This window comes from Empidonax traillii, unplaced genomic scaffold (genome assembly GCF_003031625.1).
Source record: "Empidonax traillii isolate 1590-97213 ecotype Southwest subspecies unplaced genomic scaffold, ASM303162v1 scaffold635:size371671, whole genome shotgun sequence".
Lineage (NCBI taxonomy): Eukaryota > Metazoa > Chordata > Aves > Passeriformes > Tyrannidae > Empidonax > Empidonax traillii.
The window spans coordinates 51,723-71,397 of record NW_020955828.1 but is presented as its reverse complement, the minus strand read 5'-3'; the positions used below and the strand labels follow the sequence as shown (position 1 = coordinate 71,397).

Here is a 19,675-nt window from a genome sequence, read left to right as displayed (position 1 = left end):
GATACTCATCCAACAGATACACACAGTAAGAGCAGCACAGAGATACAGCCATGTCTGTAAATTCTGGCTGTGATCCCAGCCAGCCCTGACCTGCACTTTTTGACAAGGGTGTCAAAGTCGTATGCATTGTCATTAAGAAAAGCCACTCTATTAATTGTATCTGAAAGATTACTTTAAACCCTGAGGACAGTCCTAGGGCATTCTAAAAATGTACTGGGACTCTACTATTTTTATGTGCTGCTTATTTCAAAAGCAGAAGCATGATGTTAACACCACACTAACATACCAGAGTATACTTCCTCAAAGTTTCATTTGTTTCTCAGTCTCCAAGCGTGAGAGGTGACAGTGCTTTCAACTTGATTTAAACCTTTAAGTGATCCTTAGCACTAAATATTGACGTCAGTTAAGAGTTCAGATTCTAATACTGCCACACTGAAACACATTTTAGTTATTAAAAGTGGAAACTTACTGTCTGCTTGTGATTCTTCTGCACTCTAAATCTACCCACCTTTTCTCCTGTTTCAAAGAGTTTCCCTAAAAGAAGTTCATAAAAAAATGAAGTCAGGTAGTTTAAAAAGCAGTATTATTAATCGAGAAAATTATATCTATAAAGTAGACTGACTGTAAAATTATATACACCTTCCAGAAGACATCACACACATAAGAGTGAATCCAAAATACTGAAACAATTATATTGATTTCAGATATTCAGTTCCATACATCTTGATGTACAAGTTCCAGCTTATAGGTTTGTATTCTAACCTTGCCTTGCTCTACTATGGCGGGGAGAAAGAACTATCAGCTTAAGTACCTGGTGTTTAAATGACAGAGTTAAGTGATGACATTTCTGTACCACACAGAAAATCTAGTCCCTAATGATTTTGAATCAAACAGAATCTTTATACTTCAATATCCTAGAAACTGACTGATGATGATAAAAACCTGTGTTCAGTGCAAGTCAGACTTGGGCTGTGGACATGTGTACAGCACAACCATCTGCTATAAGGAAATGGTACCAAAAGGAGCTTGGTATGACAAACATCCACAGAGACATTTGCCTTTTCCTCCCTTTACAGTCACCATGTGCTATAGTGATTTTAATTCGGTGAGGGCAGAAAGGCTCAATCACATTTTCTCTTTCTTGAAGTCAGAGTTTTATTGTTGAAAGTGCTAATTCAGCTCTCCGATAGGTTTTTACTTTCCCCATACTGCAGTATTCTGCAAAGAACAGTCTCAGTGCAGATAATCAACAATTCCAGGTCTCTGGACTTAAGTGGAGTTTTGACAATTTACACCTGTTCCCTGTGTTTCCATGTTGAGACTGACACAAGATAGCTGCTCTGGCCACAGCACCACTAACCAACCACAAAATAAAGCAGTTTGTCTGCTCTTAAGTGGAAATCTAAGCCTTTTGGATGGATTAAATCTCATGTGTTTATGGCAATAATTAAATTTTTGTTTAAGAATTAAATAACATATGATATGGATTTATGATGTTCTTAGAACACCTGGTTTCCCCACTTTTGCACTCTTCTCTAAGCAGTGCCTAATTTGCACATGGGGACCATTTCTTAGGTTCACCCTTCTTCTTGCTTTCTTCAGCTCCCCACAAATCAATACAAATCTTGTCTTTAGGGTAAGGACTGTACTGGACATTCCACCTCACGGAGTGACCAATCCTCCTTTAAGCGAACAGGTTTGAAGAAAACAGAAGCAGAAGAAACATAAATCCAGTTTGTCTTCAGTGCAAAGCCACTGATTTTCACCATTTAATTAAGGCTTCACCAAAAAGAAATACATAGTACCATCTTTAACAGCTGAAAATTAGCACACTCCTTTGAGAACAAATGGTCCATGAGTGACTTTCGGTGTCTCTACTGTCAATTGTCTTCCTGAACAAAGTAGTATCTCACTGGGGGCCCTGGCAAGTCTTCCTCTCCATCAGTCTCCGGAGCAAATGATACTGTCAAATCCACATACTTCTTATCAGGTGATGGTTTCACAAGTTTTTGCATCCTATAGAGGAGAAATGAAGCAGAATTTGTTAATATACCAGAAGGAGGATTGGCAGTGGGAATTCAGGGTCAGAGTAGGATGAATTTCACTGCCAGCAATACACACTGGTCCAACATACTACAGGCCAAGTTAAAACAGAGAATTGAGCCAGCTTTAAATTTTGACACAAAAGCTGTTTCTCCACCCAAGATCCAGCAAATTGTATTCCATTTTCTTGATAGACGGAGCCAATTAGTGAGCTACTGCATTGTTCACCAACAAGTGATCAGTACAAAAGAGAAGAGCATGTGAACAGTTTTGGACGAGATTCCTCACAGATTTAATTTTTGTTTGGCATCCTACAGAGGCACAAGGCAAAGTTAGATTTCTGTGTAGGATTTCAGTCATTGAGGAGAAATAAGTTCTCTATCTACCAATAAAGGCCTGTTTTAGTACATTAGGAAGAACCACTCCAGTGCAAACACCAAATAATAAGTTCTGATGGAAAATAATTCTATTGGGGTTACAGCATTAAGTCATTGAATTTCAAAGGTGAATAGCGATGAGGGGGAAAAAACAGCCAAGATCTGGGACTTCTTCCTTCATGATCACAAAGTGAGTTTGAACTACGTAAGCATGTCACAAGCATGCAACTTCCCCCCTTTGCTCTTGCAGTCTCAAAAACTGCAGCCAACGCTTGGAAGTTGCACAGTAGAATACTGAAGTAGGTCAGCCAACCTCACTTTCATGACATATCTGTAGATGGCTCCAAATTATTTTCTTGCTAACCTGGAGCCCTTGTTCATGAGGCCAGCTCAAATCCTACAAGGTTGGGGGAATACAGTCAATCATTTCTATTCCTCACAAGTCACTTAGAGAAGGATTTCCCTTCTGGGTACACTTTAATGTGCAGGTCAAAAAGCTGCTTTAACCCAAGCACTTGTTTCCTTGCAAGAACACAAAGCATTAGCTTCTTCTCAGCAGAGATACTGAGATAACATTTATTTGCATGAGGAAGTCCCAAGCTATAGAGAGCAAGGCAGATAACTATTTCTAAAACTTGCTTTTAAGGAGTATGCTACCAGTTAATGCTGCAATTCTGAAACGAAGGAAGAGTCTGGTAATGCTTGTCATATTACAGCACGATTTTAAGCAACTTAAGAAAAAACAAACACACGAGACAGGTCAGAGTTTGCTGTGCAAATATCTTTTGGGACTCTTTGTAACTGAACCCAAGTTTCTGCTATGAGGTGGAAAGCTTGAACCAGGTCTCAGGGTAGTAAGAAATCCTGATATTCACAGGAAGTCAGCTTCACACCATACTTTTGACTTCATTACATACCTCACTCATTCAAAATTATTTATACAGCTATAAGAGAAGGCATATAAACAACTTCTTTTTCACAGGCTGTAAATTCTCATCTTACTATGCCAGGGAGACTCTGAAGGTGTTGCAGCTTAGAGCTCTTCTCTCCCAGGGAGTTTGAAGTAGCTTGCTCATACTACTTTGCCTGACATTACCTACTAGTAGACCTTCGAAACAGGTACTGATCAATGCACCAGAATTAGTTTGAAGCTCTAAGCCAGTTTCAAAAGGTTCTAAATTGTTCCACTTGAACCACAGTACTTCCCCCCCCCCCAGAAAAAAGGAAAAAAATTATTGTCAGACTTCTTCAGCTTTCTCATTCTGGTCTTCATCAGTTAGAGGAGCATTTTGGAAGTCTCCTGCCCTCATCATAGAAGCTAATTCACTTTCTCTTTTTTATTTTTTGTTTTCCAAATGAAAGAAATTATCATTTCTCTTTCCAAAATATTAACAACTAGCAACCACTTCGAGGGAAAACACTGCTGTCAGGCACACATCCTTATGATACAACCAATGAGCATAATTTGTATGTGCATTTGCATCCCTGACCCTGTTTTCCAGTTATACTCACGTGAACTTTAATCTTTTAATGTGGCCTGGCATCACAGGAACATAGAGCATTTTGACTCCTTGTACAACCATAGTTGGTTCAATTCCATATTTCTCCTGGAATTCACAAATTAAAACTTATTAAAGGACTAGAACAGCTGCCCAAGATACAAGACACAGCAGATATTACTACTGCTAATGCTATAGCTAACTATTCAAATCCATAGGATCCCAACCAGAAAACTTGCTAATGCATGGATGCTGACAGAAGTTTTATTAAGGTAAATTTGAGCCAAATGAATTAACAAAGAATTTGAAAATAGACTTGGATGTGTTTACTTAGAGACTTTCCCATAGACATTAATTATTATTAAAACTATTCTGATTTGAACAATAACTTCATGAAATAAAACCAAAACAAAACCCAAACCAATAACCCAAAACAAGAAATCCCTTTCCTCTTGTCTTGTACTAATCCAGTATTGCGGAGGACAAACGAAAGAAGCAAGAGGAATACAAGAAATGGCACGCGATATATGAAAAATACTAAAAGGACTTTTACCTAATAACACAGACGTTTGCAGGCAGTTTAAGCCTGATTCGTAAATGAATAGAATGTTCTGTAGTCATTTGACTAATGTTTATAATGTTTACTGTTAATGCATGCTTTTTAATGTTTGTACCCCAGTTATATTTGTTATATTTGGACATGTATGAACATGTTAGTCCCCTCATGAATTTTCTCCTCCCTGATTGGTCAAGGTTTCCCTCTCCCTCATTGGCCAGGATTTGCTGTAGTGTGGGCGGTCCTGCCATTTCTCTCCTTCCATGTTATTGGCTCCTAGTTAAGTTATGCATGTTGCTGAATCCCCATTGGTTGTTCAGTCCCATGCTCCTCCCAATTTCCAGATCCTTCCACCCCGAACCCTATATAAGGGTTAGCTCTCCCCTCAGTTGGGGACAGTACCCTTGACTCTGTACCCTCATGTGTCCCTGCGTTAATAAACACCTACGACAGAGCAAGAACCCCTCGTGCTGTCATCGCCTCTCCTTTCACCGGGCTGCAGCACAATATATTAGACAACTTACTCTGACAGCATTTATGAAGTCCAACAGAGTAAAATCCTCTTTCCCATGAATTGTCCACCTGTCCCAGATGGTAAATGAGATCCCATTTCTGTTTTAAAAAATGAAAGGTTGTTTGTTACTTTAGAACATGAACTCAGGCACTTCCTTTAAATGTGTCTTGAAGAACCGCCATGTCTTCTAGGAGGTGCTGTTTTATCTTGAGCAAAAATCTCTTTCCTCTGCTGCCATTTTTCTAGCCCTCTGACCTTGCTAAGCACAAGACGCAGTAAGAGCTCTAAGTAAACAAGGTATCTAGCAATGAAGTTACTGAGCTTTCAGACCTACTGAAAAATAGCTCTTGTATTGAATAAGATGCAAAAGTGTGTCCAGGAGAACAATACCTAATTTGTCTAGATTTTTAAAGCCTCATGAGTAGCAGCTTCCACTGAAAACAAAACTAAGCCCTTAAACCCACTATATTTTAAATTAGGACAGATGAGTATGTGCTGTCTTTTCCAAAATTCTTGAGCAATGCAGTACTAAGAGGATCACTTACACCTTTAGCAGTATATAGTAAATGGATAACAGAGTGGGATAGCAAGCATGAAGTGATTCATCATTGTACAAGTTGAAACAACAACAACAACAAATATCTATAATATCTTTTAATATCTATAATGTTTAATTGAGTATGGCCATGAACTGTGGTTCCACCATAGCTTTGCTATGTGAATGCATAAGGCCTTAATCTGGTTATCTGGATTTAATAACTATTCAAACTTCATACTTGTAATGGCTCAGCAAGTTCTCAGCATCAATTAGCAGGTTTCCAAATACTACCCTTGCCCTTCTGCCATTGTCCTTCCTACCTGATTTCTGTTCTCCTTACTTCTGCAGTTTCTGTAAAGACCATTATGGGAATGGCTAGGTTCAGAAAACAGTTCTTGTATGCATCAGCTGGGTAGCCACCCACAACTTTGATGAGTTCCAGTGCAACCTGCAGTAAATGAGATTTTAGGTACTGTGTTATCGATACTAGTATAGTTATAAGGCCAGCAACTACAGAGAAAGTTGTTAATGAGATGGGCCTTTGTACAATCGTCAGAATAAATAACATCTGGAAATGCAACCCACTATGCCACAGAAATAAATTCTGTTGCTGCCAAGAGAAATACTTAACACAGTGTTCCTAATGGACTCTTTCAAAAACTGGTCAATTCAAGAAACCTCCACAAAGTGTGAAGTTCTGTTGAGATGCACGAATGTGAACTACTACAGAACAAATCCTCTCCCCTCTTGGAAATGGGACTCCGATGGAAGTTAGTATTAATGACAGAAAACAAACCAAAATGCTGGTTGCCAATTCTTTGTGTACAGCAAATCAAATAGAAAAGCACCAAAGGCTTAGCATGTTAAGGAAACTTTCCTGTCTGACAATCCAGGAGCCACGTCAGCAATCACATTACCAAAGACTTTAGGTGCTGGGGCCGAAGCCCCTTCACAGCAGGCAGTTTCTCAACAGGTGCCCTGCTTGACTTGCTACCCATCCCACTCACAGTCAGACAAGGTTTCCTCACTGGCTGGACCCTGGGTTTCCCACAGCAGAGTCTCAGACCTCTGGTTCCTTTAAGTAATTTTATCATGGTACAACAACAGAGCAACAGCCCTAGCTGGTGCCTCTGGAAAGGGATCCTAAACAAAAGACTACCTGGGCTTTTGTACCCTCACAGTCTGTGTGCTCAACAGTCTGGGGTCTTCCAAATGAGTCCTCCAAGCTTCTGCTATGTCTCTGAGTGTCCTTTCACCTGGCCATTTCTTTAAATGAGTCTCTGTCACGGTAGCACTGATACCCACACAACAGTGGTTTCAGGCAAGAAAGAGTAAGAGAAATAAATATGCCTTTAAAAAGCATACTCACCAGGCCTGATACTGCAGCAGTAGCTGTTGCGATGGCGGGAATAATCTTTCCTGCAATGCGCTTTGTTTTGAACCGATCTGCTGCTTCAATGTTGTACATCTTGGCTCGCAAGTTTGATGCGGCTGTTATGAAATCTATATGCCCATTACTATCGTCATCTTTTTCAAAGGATATGGGCTTCATTTGCAAGTCAGCTGCTCATTAAAAAAAAAAAAAGAGGGAGAGAGAAAAAGTTATTAGAAAACTGAAGATGTCCTAAACATAGCTTATAGGAACTAGAATCTTAACAAACCAAAAATCTCACATCCTGGAGCTTGGTGCCTTACTTGTTGTCCTCTACTAGAAGCAGAAATGCTCCTATCAATACCACTGGTTAAAAGAGTGTAATGAAAGAAATATCAACAGAGCTCCATAATTTTATTTTCCTTGCAACACCAGGAATAAATTTTGGACAGTCCTATGGATGTTTTTTATACACTCCATCTCACTGTAGGTCCATTCTGTGAGAATTCCCTCTATAAGCTTTGTTTATCTGCAACCATTTCACTATGGACTCAGTAGCGTGGGAGTCAAGAGTTTTGGGTTGAGACTCCAATGGATAGGTTAAAGTAATCTCTCTCCTCTGTGTTCACAGGCTAAAAAAGCTGGCATGTAGTTTTTGCCCAATGATCCCTTCATGTGGCCATCTGGGATCTAGCCATCACCCTTTCCCTCCTTAGAGTTCAATTCCCTGCTGCTGCCTGCTTGCTGTCATCAGTGTTGTAATTACATACAAGAGTAACAGAGAGCCCCAAGACTGGCAGGCATCTCAGAAATACAGAGGCATAAGGTAATTTCAAGTAACAGGACGGATACCTGCACAGCACTTTAGAATGCTTTAGACACCAGCTCTGCTTCTTGCAGAATTAAAGACCTGAATGCCACTACTGGCAGTGCAAATGCAAGACATTACTGAGCTATGAGGTTTAAGAAGTTTGCACTACTCACCTTCCAGAGCTTCATTGGATAGTATAGACTTCTCCAGCTGGAATATAGCATTTCTTTCATCCTCACTGCTGACTGGAATATGATCTGGTTTTCTTGCGGTTTCATCGGTCTGTACAACCTGCAAGTGTGTGCAGTGCTTGAGTAATAAAATACATGAACTTCACACAGCATGAGTGTCAAGTGTACTAAATTTCCTGTCTTCCCTGCAGTTCAAGAGAGTTTTCGATTTAATGGGGCAAGTCCAGCCAAGGGCCACAAAGATCATTAAAGGACCCTCATATGAAGCTGTAAGAGCTGGGATGGTTCAGCATGGAAAACAGAAGGGTCAACAGGATCTTATCAATGTGTGTAAATATCTGATGAGGGGAAAGTACAGAGAGCACAAACTCTTTTAAACTGGTGCCCAATGGGGTGGTGCACAAGGTGGGTATGGGCACGAATTGAAGCAAATAAAATTCCTTAAGAAACATGTAAAAATACTTTAAAGAAAAAAAAATAAAAACACCCAAAGCAAAACTGTGAGGATGGCTGAACCCTGGCAGAGGCAGCAGAGAGGGTGTGGAGGATATTCTCAGACATATTCAAAACCCAACAGGACACAGTCCTTGATGACCTGCTCTAGCTGCCCCTGCTTGAGGCAAGGGGATTGAACTAGACAGTCTTTACAGATCCCTTCCAACCTCAACCATCTGTGATTCCAAGTCACAGTACCAGCTTGTCCTCATAAGGCAAGCATGAGACAAGTGCTAACACTGTGCAAGAAAATATGAAAACACCTTGGAATACTTGATAATTTTAAATGGTTACAAATGCTAGCCACTGCACAATAATGCTAAAGTTACTCTGAAATTAACACTTCAAAAATAAACATAACAGTAATGACACTTCCTTTATATTAGCTAGAAAGAAATGACAAATTTACACTAGTCTTGGATTGTTTCTAAGTTGCTCATGAGTAAAATTTCACTACTTTTATTAAAATAGTATAGACTCACGTAATCTTAAAAAAACCTTGCAAAGTTACAATCACACTCATGCATGGAAAACAATGCTATAACAAATCATTTGAAAAAGGCAACCCCCGCCACCATTTTCCGTTTAGCATCTGGTACATAGATAATATAGCTATAACAAGTTAAAGCAGTACTGTATGCCATAGTCATATTTCCCCAAAACACATTATAATTTGTGATTATTTCTCATTAGCATTGATGCAAAAAGTTGTTGAGGATGAGGGACACTGTTTGTGGAATATTTTATTTTTTTCTTTAAATATCACACTTACTTTGTTTGACGGTCTAAACTCTGGTACCTTCACGGCTGAAATAATACTCAGAATAGTTTCCTCTGACAAATCCTGTTACGGTTTTGAAGAAAAACAATTTAAATCCACAGCAGTGCAACAAGATTGTATATCCAGTAGCATTTCAAAGAACACCAAACCCCAAAAATCTCACAAATATTCACTGATGTTACAGTCAAACATCATCATTAAAACACCAAGTGACATTTCAGTTACTACACCCAGCCAACTGGTGGGACTTGAAAACTAAATAGCCTAGCACTTGAAAACTGAATAGAAGTCTAAAGGTGACTTACAGGAAGTTCCAATTAGAAAAGAAAAAGGGTAACAAGAAAAACAAAAGATAAGCAACACAGAGGCTGTGAGTAGTACAAAATAAAAACCACAGAGCACAGCTAAGACACTTAATTAAAAAATGCCTTATAGAGATCTTTTTTTCAGTTCAGTGGCTATATTGCACAGGAAATAGGTGCACTAGAATAATAATTCCCAAGTTCAGTGCTTACTGAAAATATTGCATACACTGCTCATTATTTCTTCTCCAGATTAGGGATTTCGATATAGATGAAGAAGTGTAAGCAGTTGCTGAACAGCCAGTGCTGAAGGATAGATTACTTTAAGAATCACTTTAATCACTTCTGGGAAAGAACTGGCAACCAGACATCAGGCCAAAGCTGAATCCATATATCCAAGTTATGCACTGTTAAAGTATACGGATTACCTTTTCAGTGAATGGAACACAGTACACTGTTGCAAAGAGTTTAGCTGCGCTCACAATGAAACCATAGTGCCTAAAGAGAAGAGAAAGATAATTATTTTTAGTTGGTTTGTTTTTTTTTTTACTTCAGTTGCCCAAAAGTTTGCAATCATATTCAAAGAAATCTTGAACACACAGAGAAACAGAAGTCCCATCTTTCAGTGCAGATAGTACCGAAAAGATGGCAAGTTTTGACTGATTCAGAAGTTGTCCCCAAAACTAAGCAAACTTTGATCAGTAAAGAGTTATTTAATCAAAACCATATTTAACCTTCGCAGTCAAGAAAACAACTGGTCACATGACATCACTACGATAATAAAAGGCTTCAGCTCAGAAACACTTTGATATTTGCCATGATCTCAGTTTTCACTCAAACTAAAAAAGGCAATCCAGACAGTTTCTCAAAGCAGGTGTAAGTATGCAGCAGATGCATGCTTTTCAGTCCTTCAACCTCATCAATTTTTTAAATTATCTGTAATACCCAAGCCATCTAGATCAGACCCAAGTTGCGATGAGGAAGGGGTCCCTTCACTAGGTCATTTTAGGCAGACAATTCAATTTGACATATCTTGCATTTCTTGATGTGGGACAACAGGGGCAGGGAGGTATGACAGCAATAACTCAGTAAAATTCTGAATTAACAAAAAACATCAAACGGGTTGTTCTAAGCCATTTCACCTTAGATGTCACACCTTCACGCAGCACCCTCCAATCCCATACCAGTGAAAATTAAATTACCTGTAGTGAAAGTATGAGACAACTCACCAAAATTGCCACGGATTTTTAAGACTACGCACTAACAGCCATTGATACCAGTCCAACTTCTAGTGCTATAAAGCCACTGCCTTGCACTTTCTGCTGTAGATTGAGTTTTATAGATGCTATAAAACATCTAGAAAGCATCTGTGGCGGTACTATACTTACAAAGGATCATTAAATTCAAACTTCACTGGGAAAGGTGGCCTCTTTGGTGACTGCCAAAACAAACCTGGTAAGAAGAGAGACTTAAGATGAAATCCAAAGGAACCAGGAACAGCAACACATGACATATGCCATGAATTCACAACAGACGCAAAGGGGCATTTGTACTTACTTCCATCTTTTAATCGTGTATCAAGGGGAAAGGAATGAAGGAGCTGAAGAGCCTAGAGGAAAAGTCAGAGTAGCTTTAGTAAGTTGTCATATACAGATTGACATGAACACACTAAATCAAACGGTTTTTTTAGGAATGATGTGAAATCTTGATACACTCCAATACACAGCTGAAGTAATTCAAAGAGTTAAGAAAATCTAAAGACGACTGTGTCGAGATGGATAGATTAAAGACAAGTACTAATGGACAGACTTGCCCATTCATTCACTGAACAATGATGACAATGTCACCTCATCTATACAAAGTCCAAACAAGACACGTAATCCAAGAAGCAAAGCATTCCTCCCACCCTATTGTCACTTTAAGATTATTTCATACAAATTCACAATTGGGAATGCAACATTTTGTCAGTGTGACAATTACCACCAGGGCTTCCATAGGCACAGGTATGCTTATCAATAAGCAACATCATGACCATCATGATTTTTCCTACAAAATTACACACATGCTTTAGGCAACAGTGTGGACCAGATTCTCAGAATGACTGGCTCTTATTTCAGACAACCTTTGAGAAAATCAGGGTTATGAAGTTGAGTTCAGTAACAGAAGTTTAGTGCAGGAAACAAAAATCTGTTGTCCTTTAGTGAAAGACATCTGATAATCTCACTATTTTGGAAAACACAGTACCTAGTAAGCTGGAGGTTTGCCAAGAAAACTGCTCGTAGACTACTGAAGAGAGCTACTAGAGTGAGTTAATAAACCAGACCTAGCAGTGCTACACTAAAAAGGGATGCAGCATTTTTACATTTCAAGTACATCTCATTATTTATGAAGAAATCTCATTATTTATGAAGAAATGGAAGTGAGTGCATAAACTTAGACACCTAGTTATTAGAGCCACCAAGTTTTCTAAAATCCTCATCAGTGCCACCTCATCCACAGGTCTTACGTACCTTATGGCTAAAATACTTCTCAAATTTTACTCTTGCTAGTTCTACACATTGAGTCCAACTTCGGGGTCTTCTACTGAGTGTTTTAATAACATGAAAACAGCCTTCTAAGCTCTCTCCTGATTTTATTCTCTAGATAAAGAAACATGAAAATGTTAAAACAAACAAGATACATTCAAATCCAGTCGAACAGTAAATATGTATTATTTATTTATTTTATATGTTTTATTTATTTTATTTATATATTTATGTCTGTAAGCAAAAGGAAACAGAGGGTCAATTTGTGAAATATTATCCTTTATGTGATTCTCTCCCCTGGTTTTTTTTTTGCCTAGGTGCTGTGGTCTACTTGATTTACTTCCACCCAACCCTATGGACCACAGTCCATGACAGTCACAAGAAAATATAGTAAACAACTGAATCTAACTTATTACACAGTTGAATTCACTTCAGTCTTCCTTTTATTTTTTCCAGATAATTACACATCAGTATGACATACACTAATCACACGCTAGCAGTGCCTCAGTCTTTCTGATATACATCATGTACAGAGGATGTGAGCTAGAGAAGCTTTTGAGAGACACCATAAATACTGTTCATCTGATGATCAACTAATGACGTGGCCAAATAAGTCTTTGGGTTTTCTGGAAAAAGTCAGAAACTAATCCAAATAAATTTAAATAGGAACAAACTCCATAAAGCAGTAGTTTAAACCCTGTATTTTACCCTAGCAACATTCCCTTACCTGTAAAACTTCTTCTGCTGTTGGATAGGTTTGCCAGAATTTGTTAAACAATGAAGGCTTGTGAGAAAATGAACTTTCAAACTATAAAATAAAAAGAACAAATATGGCATTTGGCAAGAAATATATCAGATTCCCCACCTTTCCAAATACACATTTATTTATGCTGAATCCCAGTGAGTTTATTCCATTACCTTATCTCTTGCCCACTGTATTGTATGCTCAATGGCAGCTGGGAAAGACTTTAAGGTGCAAAAAGGTATTTCTTCTTCTGGTGGATCCCGCTGTAATTAAGGAAGGTTGCATGTAAATGCAGACTTCTTAAAGTTTATTGCTAATAACAGTACCAAGAACTTCTAGACTATATAAGTTTAAAACTCTGCTGTTGTAAAATACAAAATGGCTTATTTATGCTTAGAAATTTGCTTTAATGACACTAATATTATCACTTCCTCTTTATCAAGAATAGTCCAAACTTAACCCCAAAAAGCAAAACTGAACTCTGAAACGCAAACAATGGGTGAGATTGCCAGTCAGCTTTTCCAAGATGTGCAGTCCACATTCACATACACTCTCAACATGAAACACACCCTTTCACTCAAGGCCAGAAAGACTTCTTTGTGGACCCTAGCAAGACTGTTAGGATGCTCAGAATCCTGTCTCTGTGTCCACATGGCATCATTTCATAGAGTTAGTTAACTAGTTAACTCAACTAGTTAACTTCTACCTTATAAAGGCAGTTTCATAAGAACTTAAACAGAGGAATACTGCAAGAGCTTGAAGGTTCATTTTCCCCTGCCCTGTTCAAACAGAATTGCTCTGTATGCTTGTAAAGAACTGCTCAAATTTTATTTCCCTTTCTTCAGAAACTGAGGAAGTAATTTCCTTCCTAATAAAACTGTTCTTCAGCAGCTCAAACAGGCCACTTATTTCAGACAGCCACATAAGCGATTAAAATATCAGAGGGCATTATGGGACTAGCTACAGAAGGTGCACGATGGTCTTAAAACACTTACGTGGCTATTATAGGACTCTGTCAGATGGGGCACAATAACTTCTGTGTGTCCTTTCGTTCCCATAGTTCCAGAGTCTATAAGAGGACGCAGGTTTGCTACACAACGACTGACATGGAAAGACACAGACTATCAGCACATAGTGTAATCACTACACTTGTGTCTTGCAGATGTTAGTGGAGTGTAACCAGAGTTGTCTCTAGGCACTTTCAGAAGATTGGAAAGCTTGTACCAAACTCAGGAAGAAATTAAATAAGAAGAGCTGTTTAAGTTAGATCAGGATACCATAAACTTGAGCCTATGTGGATGACAAGCATTAGAAATTATTTTTAAATGTAAACACCCCTATTTTTAAATTTAAATACGTATTTTTGTGCATAAATAATTTAGCCTTCAGACCACCACAGTATTCTCCCACTCATAAGAACTTAAAAGCTGTTCAGTTTCAGGAACTCACTCCAAGGCTTTCTACTATGTGAACAGTAGCAGCTGCACAACAGCAGAATTGGCTTCCACCTTGAGTAGAAACCTCTTCCTCCCCCCAGCCTGCAGCCCTATAGAGGAACAAGGTAAATAGGAGCAATTTGCTATCAGGTCTTATAAACAGTTCCAGGTCAGGAAGATTTACAACAGAAAAGCAGAGCTCACATAGATCATGAAAAGCAGCCCTTGCTTCCTTTTCACACCCTACCTATCAATGTATCTCCTTGCTTCAACATTGTCCAAAGCAGTTACAATCACATCTTGCTTGGTATAGAATTCATCGCTGTAAGTATTCTCAGTGGCTGGACAAACTTTATTAATATCTGAGTCAATCTTTACAGAGGGATTGATGTTCAGAGTCGCTTCTGCTGCAGTATAGCTCTTGGGTTTCTGAAAGTATGAATACATAGATATATGTAACTATGACACTGAGACTGAAATAAAGAACAATACTGAGCTAAAGAACACCTGAGACACAAAAATATCAACTTCATTTGCTGATCAAACAAGAATTCACTGACAGAAGTGTTAGTACGCAAAACATAGAATACAGGAATTTTTTTAATCATATACCTCCCTCACTGATACATATCTTATTAATATAAGGGGGTTTTATTTTTAGTTTTATTTAAAGTTGTGTGTCAGAAACCACACAGTGAAAGTGCTTAAATGGTGCAAAAGTTTACTGAGTAACTAAAACTGATGCCACATGCTACCTCTCATGCTTTCAAAATGCGCTAAGAAAGGAGCAGTTCATGACTGTCAGAGGATAAACCCATTAGTAACTGTGATCATGTCTATGCAGCATAGACATCGAACTCCTGCGAATAACCACATTACTGCAAGGTATTCCATACAAAGCCAATTTCAGAAGCTAAACTGAAAGGGAGTTCTTAACCTATCTGACACTTCTAGCTGTACTACATTCAGTTATCTAGGGATCAGCACTCAAGACAGTGTGGCTTCTGAAAGTTTGCAGGATTCATTTCCATTTATCTATCCATCCAAAGTGTAACCTGTTCCCAGATTTGCTACACATAGGCAGGAGGCAGAAAATTCAGCTGCTGGGTTTTGGGCAGGGGAAACTTTTTTCCACAGTGCTGTCAAGATCTGAGCCACCTTTTTTATTTTGTGCTGTGTTTGCAAGTACAAGGATATTCTCTCTGCTTCTAAGGAATTAACAGCTGCGTCACGCACTTACTGAATGTACTGTTTTTTTCAAAGCTATTTATTAGCTTAATGGAGACTGAATGAAGTCAGAAGATAGCAACTTTGGTGAAGTTGCATCAGCAGTAGCACTACCAAGCTGTAACAAGAACAATTCTGCCAGCACTGTCTGTTTTTTGTTGTTTAATTTTCCCTAAATTTCAGTGGTAAAGTGTTTCTGACACACTAACCCATGGCAACTTCTTATGCAACAAAGCACTCCTGATTGTCAAGTTTGAGGGATTTCATTAGTCAAAGACACCAGTACACATTAAGATTAGATGATCCAATTTTGCTCAACTGATGCTAGTGATAAGTGGGATGCCATTGCAGTTCTAGGTATTGGTTTTTTAAAAGCTTGGATTTCATTACAGCCTTTAAGTCTTTTCTAGACAGAAGTACAGACACTCACAATGCAGCTCTCTGTGGGGACACAGGACAGGGAAACACAACAATAGTCCAGAAAACGTACTGAATAAGAAAGCCTACCTGTATGTGATGAGGTCGAAAAAGAAACTGTCTGTTCAGGTTGGATTTCTCTATCAAGTCTGGATCTGTAATTGTAACCTAAGTCAGAAGGGGCAAAAGCAAGAGCTGAAGTTACAACTTAAGAGTAGCACTGAACAATGATAATGATGCAATCTCTACAGACACTCTTCAAAACAAAGGATTGCAGTTGGCATTGGCCCTGGCTAACAGCTCTGCCTATCCTGACTGATTAAATTTTGTTTTAAAATCGAAATACAGCAAGACTGTATTTTGTGTGTTCTGTTTCTAATTGCACGCTTCTCCCACTGTATGCCAAGGCCATTGTACCCTCTGTGCAGAGATCAACCTGAAATAAGACTCATATTTTTAACATTTTTAGTTATTTAAATATTTAATTATTCCTTATCACATTATTTTTAATAGGAGAAGTGAGGTTAGCAGGTGACTTACCAATCCTTTGTCTTGCCCAGTACCAACACCAAGAAGTGCAAAGTTTTTTAGCATTTCACAGCCTATTGCTCCACAGCCAACCTAAAGAAAATTACAATTTTAGTCAAAAGCGTAAGTGAAAACCATGAAAACAAGTAAAATAGAGAAGTCTCATTAAAATTTTGGACCATTTATTTAACAATGGCACACATCAGGACTGCCCTCATTATTCTGAAGACACTGGACATTAGCTCTATCAACAAGGCATTTGCAAAAAGTGTAACAGTGTCAAGTCATACTTACCAAGAAAACATTCAAATTGTGGAGTTTCTGGCACAGAGAGTCTCCAATACAGGCCCTCAGGGCATCATACCTATCTCCCCTTTGTAGGCACGGGAGGCAAAAACAGGAGAACAGCAAGTTGCCATTTACCATGGTAATACCAGTGATGCCAAACTGCACTTTGACACAACTAAAAAAGTCAGATGGAAGCTATCATTCCTGTTTCTCCCATGCTCAAATAGGACATACATTCTTAACCCCAAACCCATTCAGTGCTGCAAACAGCACTGAATTAAAAGACATTTTCTGTGCCCACTTGAGACTCAGATCTGTACATAAGCCAGCAGACTGTAGTTTTATTTACCGTGGGAGAAATTCTTCAGAGCCCACCTTCTCTAGAGGTGTTACAATGTCTAACACATCTATATATAGCTGTAAAAAAAAAAAAGAAAAAAAACCAATAAAAAGCTGTGAAAAATAGTAATGTTATTTTAATTTTAAAAACTTACTTCTATGAACAACAGAGTCTAGAAATTTAGAAGCACTAAGTTTTTACTCTCAGTGGAAGACTATAAAGCATTTGGTACCCTACAGTTTACTTCAGGAAAAAAGCAAGAGAAAGCAACTGGACACACGAAAAAAAAGCTCAAACAGGTGAGCTGCAAGAACAGGCATGTTACCCCTCCAAAGATAATTGTGAAGATCTGTGATGTTTTTTACTCTAACTGTACTCTGACATTTATCTTCAGAGTCTGCAAGGTACTGTTCTTATGTACAGCAGCGTAAGCTGGCATCTGCCCTATATCACACCTTTTCAGCCATGCACTAACAAGCCAGTGCTCTCGTTGCATGTGTGGAAAAAATGTGCTGTGTGAACTCCAAATACAAAAAATTTAAATAAAACGGGCTGTACTTTTATGGTATGTATAAAAACATTGTGTTTTTCGCTAAATTTAGTCTCAAGTCTTTTTTTTTTTATTTCCATTTTATAAAAGTTGTTCGGGTTATTTTGATCATACAGCATTTACACACAAAGTATCCATTCATAACATGTCAAAAAAACCATCCAAAACCAAAGACAGTCTTACCCACTGCTGCAATGGAGAAAATTTTCCTGTTACTGCTTTCAAGACTTCCTGGCTAGCAACACCACCCACTGCTGCAGCCAGAGGAGGTAGAAATCCCTGAGCAGTCCGAGACAGCCATTTTACCACATCACCATTCACCTGAGGCTGAAAAGTAAGACATAATAACAAATTTAATCCCCTCAATGAGAAAACTCAGTTCTTGACAGTTTCACAGATTATTATTCTTCAGTGAAATAAAAATTATTTCATTCTGACTAGCAAAAAAGCTTCCAGTCAAGACAGATCCACCATATACCCAGCATTTATCATATGCCTTTGTTTAAAAATGGATTCACATAGCCACAGGATTTGGCCTTCAGGTCAGGTGAAGGTTCAGTTGAATCCATGATGAAACACCATTCTGTTCCCTCGCATGGCCTTCAGAAAGCCAGCTGATCCATCTAAAGATGGATACAGAGACCAGAACAAGGACCAACAATTGAAGCATGACCTTTAGGCAAGTAAGTAAGAACACAAAAAAAACTACTTAAAATGACAGTGATTCCCTACTCACTTTGTTTTCCAGTGTTTCACTTATAGACATGGCTATTTTCAGCATTTCCTCAGCATCCTGAAGGCATCTAGACAGCAGGGTAGAAACAATCATGATGAGTCCTTCTAGAAACATGATCAATGGAAGAAAAACGCAATGGATACAGTAGCAAGAGTCTGGAAATTTAAATTGTCTTTACAGTGAGCAGTAAAGATGTACTTGTAAACATTAGGGTTAGCTCAGGAACAAGAGTCTTAGTGTAAAAGTCCATGTGCAAGTAGAGTTTTAAGACTTACACTTTGTAAGCAGTTTTGTCTCATTTAGCTCAAAATTATGCAAATCAAGAACTACGCTTGAATAAAAAATACTAAAATTGAAAACCAAATCCTTCAGATCTTTTTTTTTTTTAAAAAAACATAAACTACAAGATAATTCGGGATCACTGGAACAACTCTTCCATATTAATCACACAATGTGAAAAAACAAGAACAGAGAAGGCCTTCCTGCAGAAGCCATTTCTGCCTACCTAGGCCAAGAAAGTGTCATTGCTGCATTAGGAAGGCCCCGTTACACACCCAAACATGTGCCATAGGTAACATTTTTCATCTGGATTTCAACTTTTCATTTCTATGTGGTCTGTTAAGCACCAGACAGACAAGGTACCCTTGCTGCACATCAAACCAGTAACTACAGCAAGAGGAGAGATCTGTATGATTCAAGGCTTAGCAAAGACAAAAAACTGTTGCATTACCCAATGTTCGGTCCGCGACCAAAGTTCTCCTGGAAGTGGTTCAAGGCAAGCATGGCAACGTGGATCTGCAAAGGAGTCTGTTAAGACAGCAATAGTTGTTGATCAGTTACAAACTAGAGAAAAATTAAAGAAACAAAAGCAGCTATTTGAACTCTTCTGTTACTATTTCACTTCCTTGTCTCTTAAACACAATGCTCAAAAAAAGTTTTTACACAGCATTAAAAAGTGAGTTTGAAATACCTTATACTAATGTTTTTTTACAAAAAGTATTACTCAGTAGTAATGTAACACCCTTCAAGCACATTCAGCAGCCATTTCAACTAAGTCCAACTGAAGAGTCCCCAAAAGAATTTAGTGCTGAAATTGGAAAACAAAGTAATCTTCTTTTAACTAGACATTATAATGCATCACATTTTGTCAAACATCAATAACAAAGCCCAGCATTAAGGGTGAAAAGTAGAAAATCTTAACAGGTAAGTTAGACCCTATATTATCATACAAACAAAAAAATCATTACATCAACATTGTTTAGTTTAAAATTTTAATAAGTCAGAGACTTACAAGCCTTGCATGTCCATAATACTTATCTAAAAGCATGATAGAAGCAAATACTGCTACTGTCCTCTCACAAATTTTAAAAAGATATCTAAATCATTTTTTTCAAAGAAATAAAA

General features: G+C 38.3%; 1 protein-coding gene across 1 annotated transcript in view; it reads right to left on the bottom strand.

Annotated features, from left to right (window-relative positions):
• Positions 1-671: 671 nt before the first annotated feature.
• UBA6 (ubiquitin like modifier activating enzyme 6) overlaps positions 672-19,675 on the bottom strand; it is a 30,182-nt gene continuing 11,178 nt past the window's right edge. Inside the window, exons 12-33 of the mRNA XM_027899053.1 lie at positions 19,002-19,078; positions 18,272-18,338; positions 17,719-17,862; positions 16,995-17,062; positions 16,652-16,730; positions 16,370-16,450; positions 15,920-15,997; positions 14,433-14,614; positions 13,745-13,850; positions 12,923-13,012; positions 12,732-12,812; positions 11,990-12,118; positions 11,037-11,088; positions 10,868-10,931; positions 9,908-9,977; positions 9,169-9,240; positions 7,884-8,001; positions 6,897-7,090; positions 5,848-5,975; positions 5,000-5,087; positions 3,933-4,027; positions 672-2,016 (exon numbers count right to left, since the gene is read on the bottom strand). Of these exons, the coding sequence (XP_027754854.1) occupies positions 1,881-2,016; positions 3,933-4,027; positions 5,000-5,087; positions 5,848-5,975; positions 6,897-7,090; positions 7,884-8,001; positions 9,169-9,240; positions 9,908-9,977; positions 10,868-10,931; positions 11,037-11,088; positions 11,990-12,118; positions 12,732-12,812; positions 12,923-13,012; positions 13,745-13,850; positions 14,433-14,614; positions 15,920-15,997; positions 16,370-16,450; positions 16,652-16,730; positions 16,995-17,062; positions 17,719-17,862; positions 18,272-18,338; positions 19,002-19,078 (2,199 nt within the window). The 3' untranslated portion in view covers positions 672-1,880. The remainder of the gene's footprint in view (positions 2,017-3,932; positions 4,028-4,999; positions 5,088-5,847; positions 5,976-6,896; positions 7,091-7,883; positions 8,002-9,168; positions 9,241-9,907; positions 9,978-10,867; positions 10,932-11,036; positions 11,089-11,989; positions 12,119-12,731; positions 12,813-12,922; positions 13,013-13,744; positions 13,851-14,432; positions 14,615-15,919; positions 15,998-16,369; positions 16,451-16,651; positions 16,731-16,994; positions 17,063-17,718; positions 17,863-18,271; positions 18,339-19,001; positions 19,079-19,675) is intronic.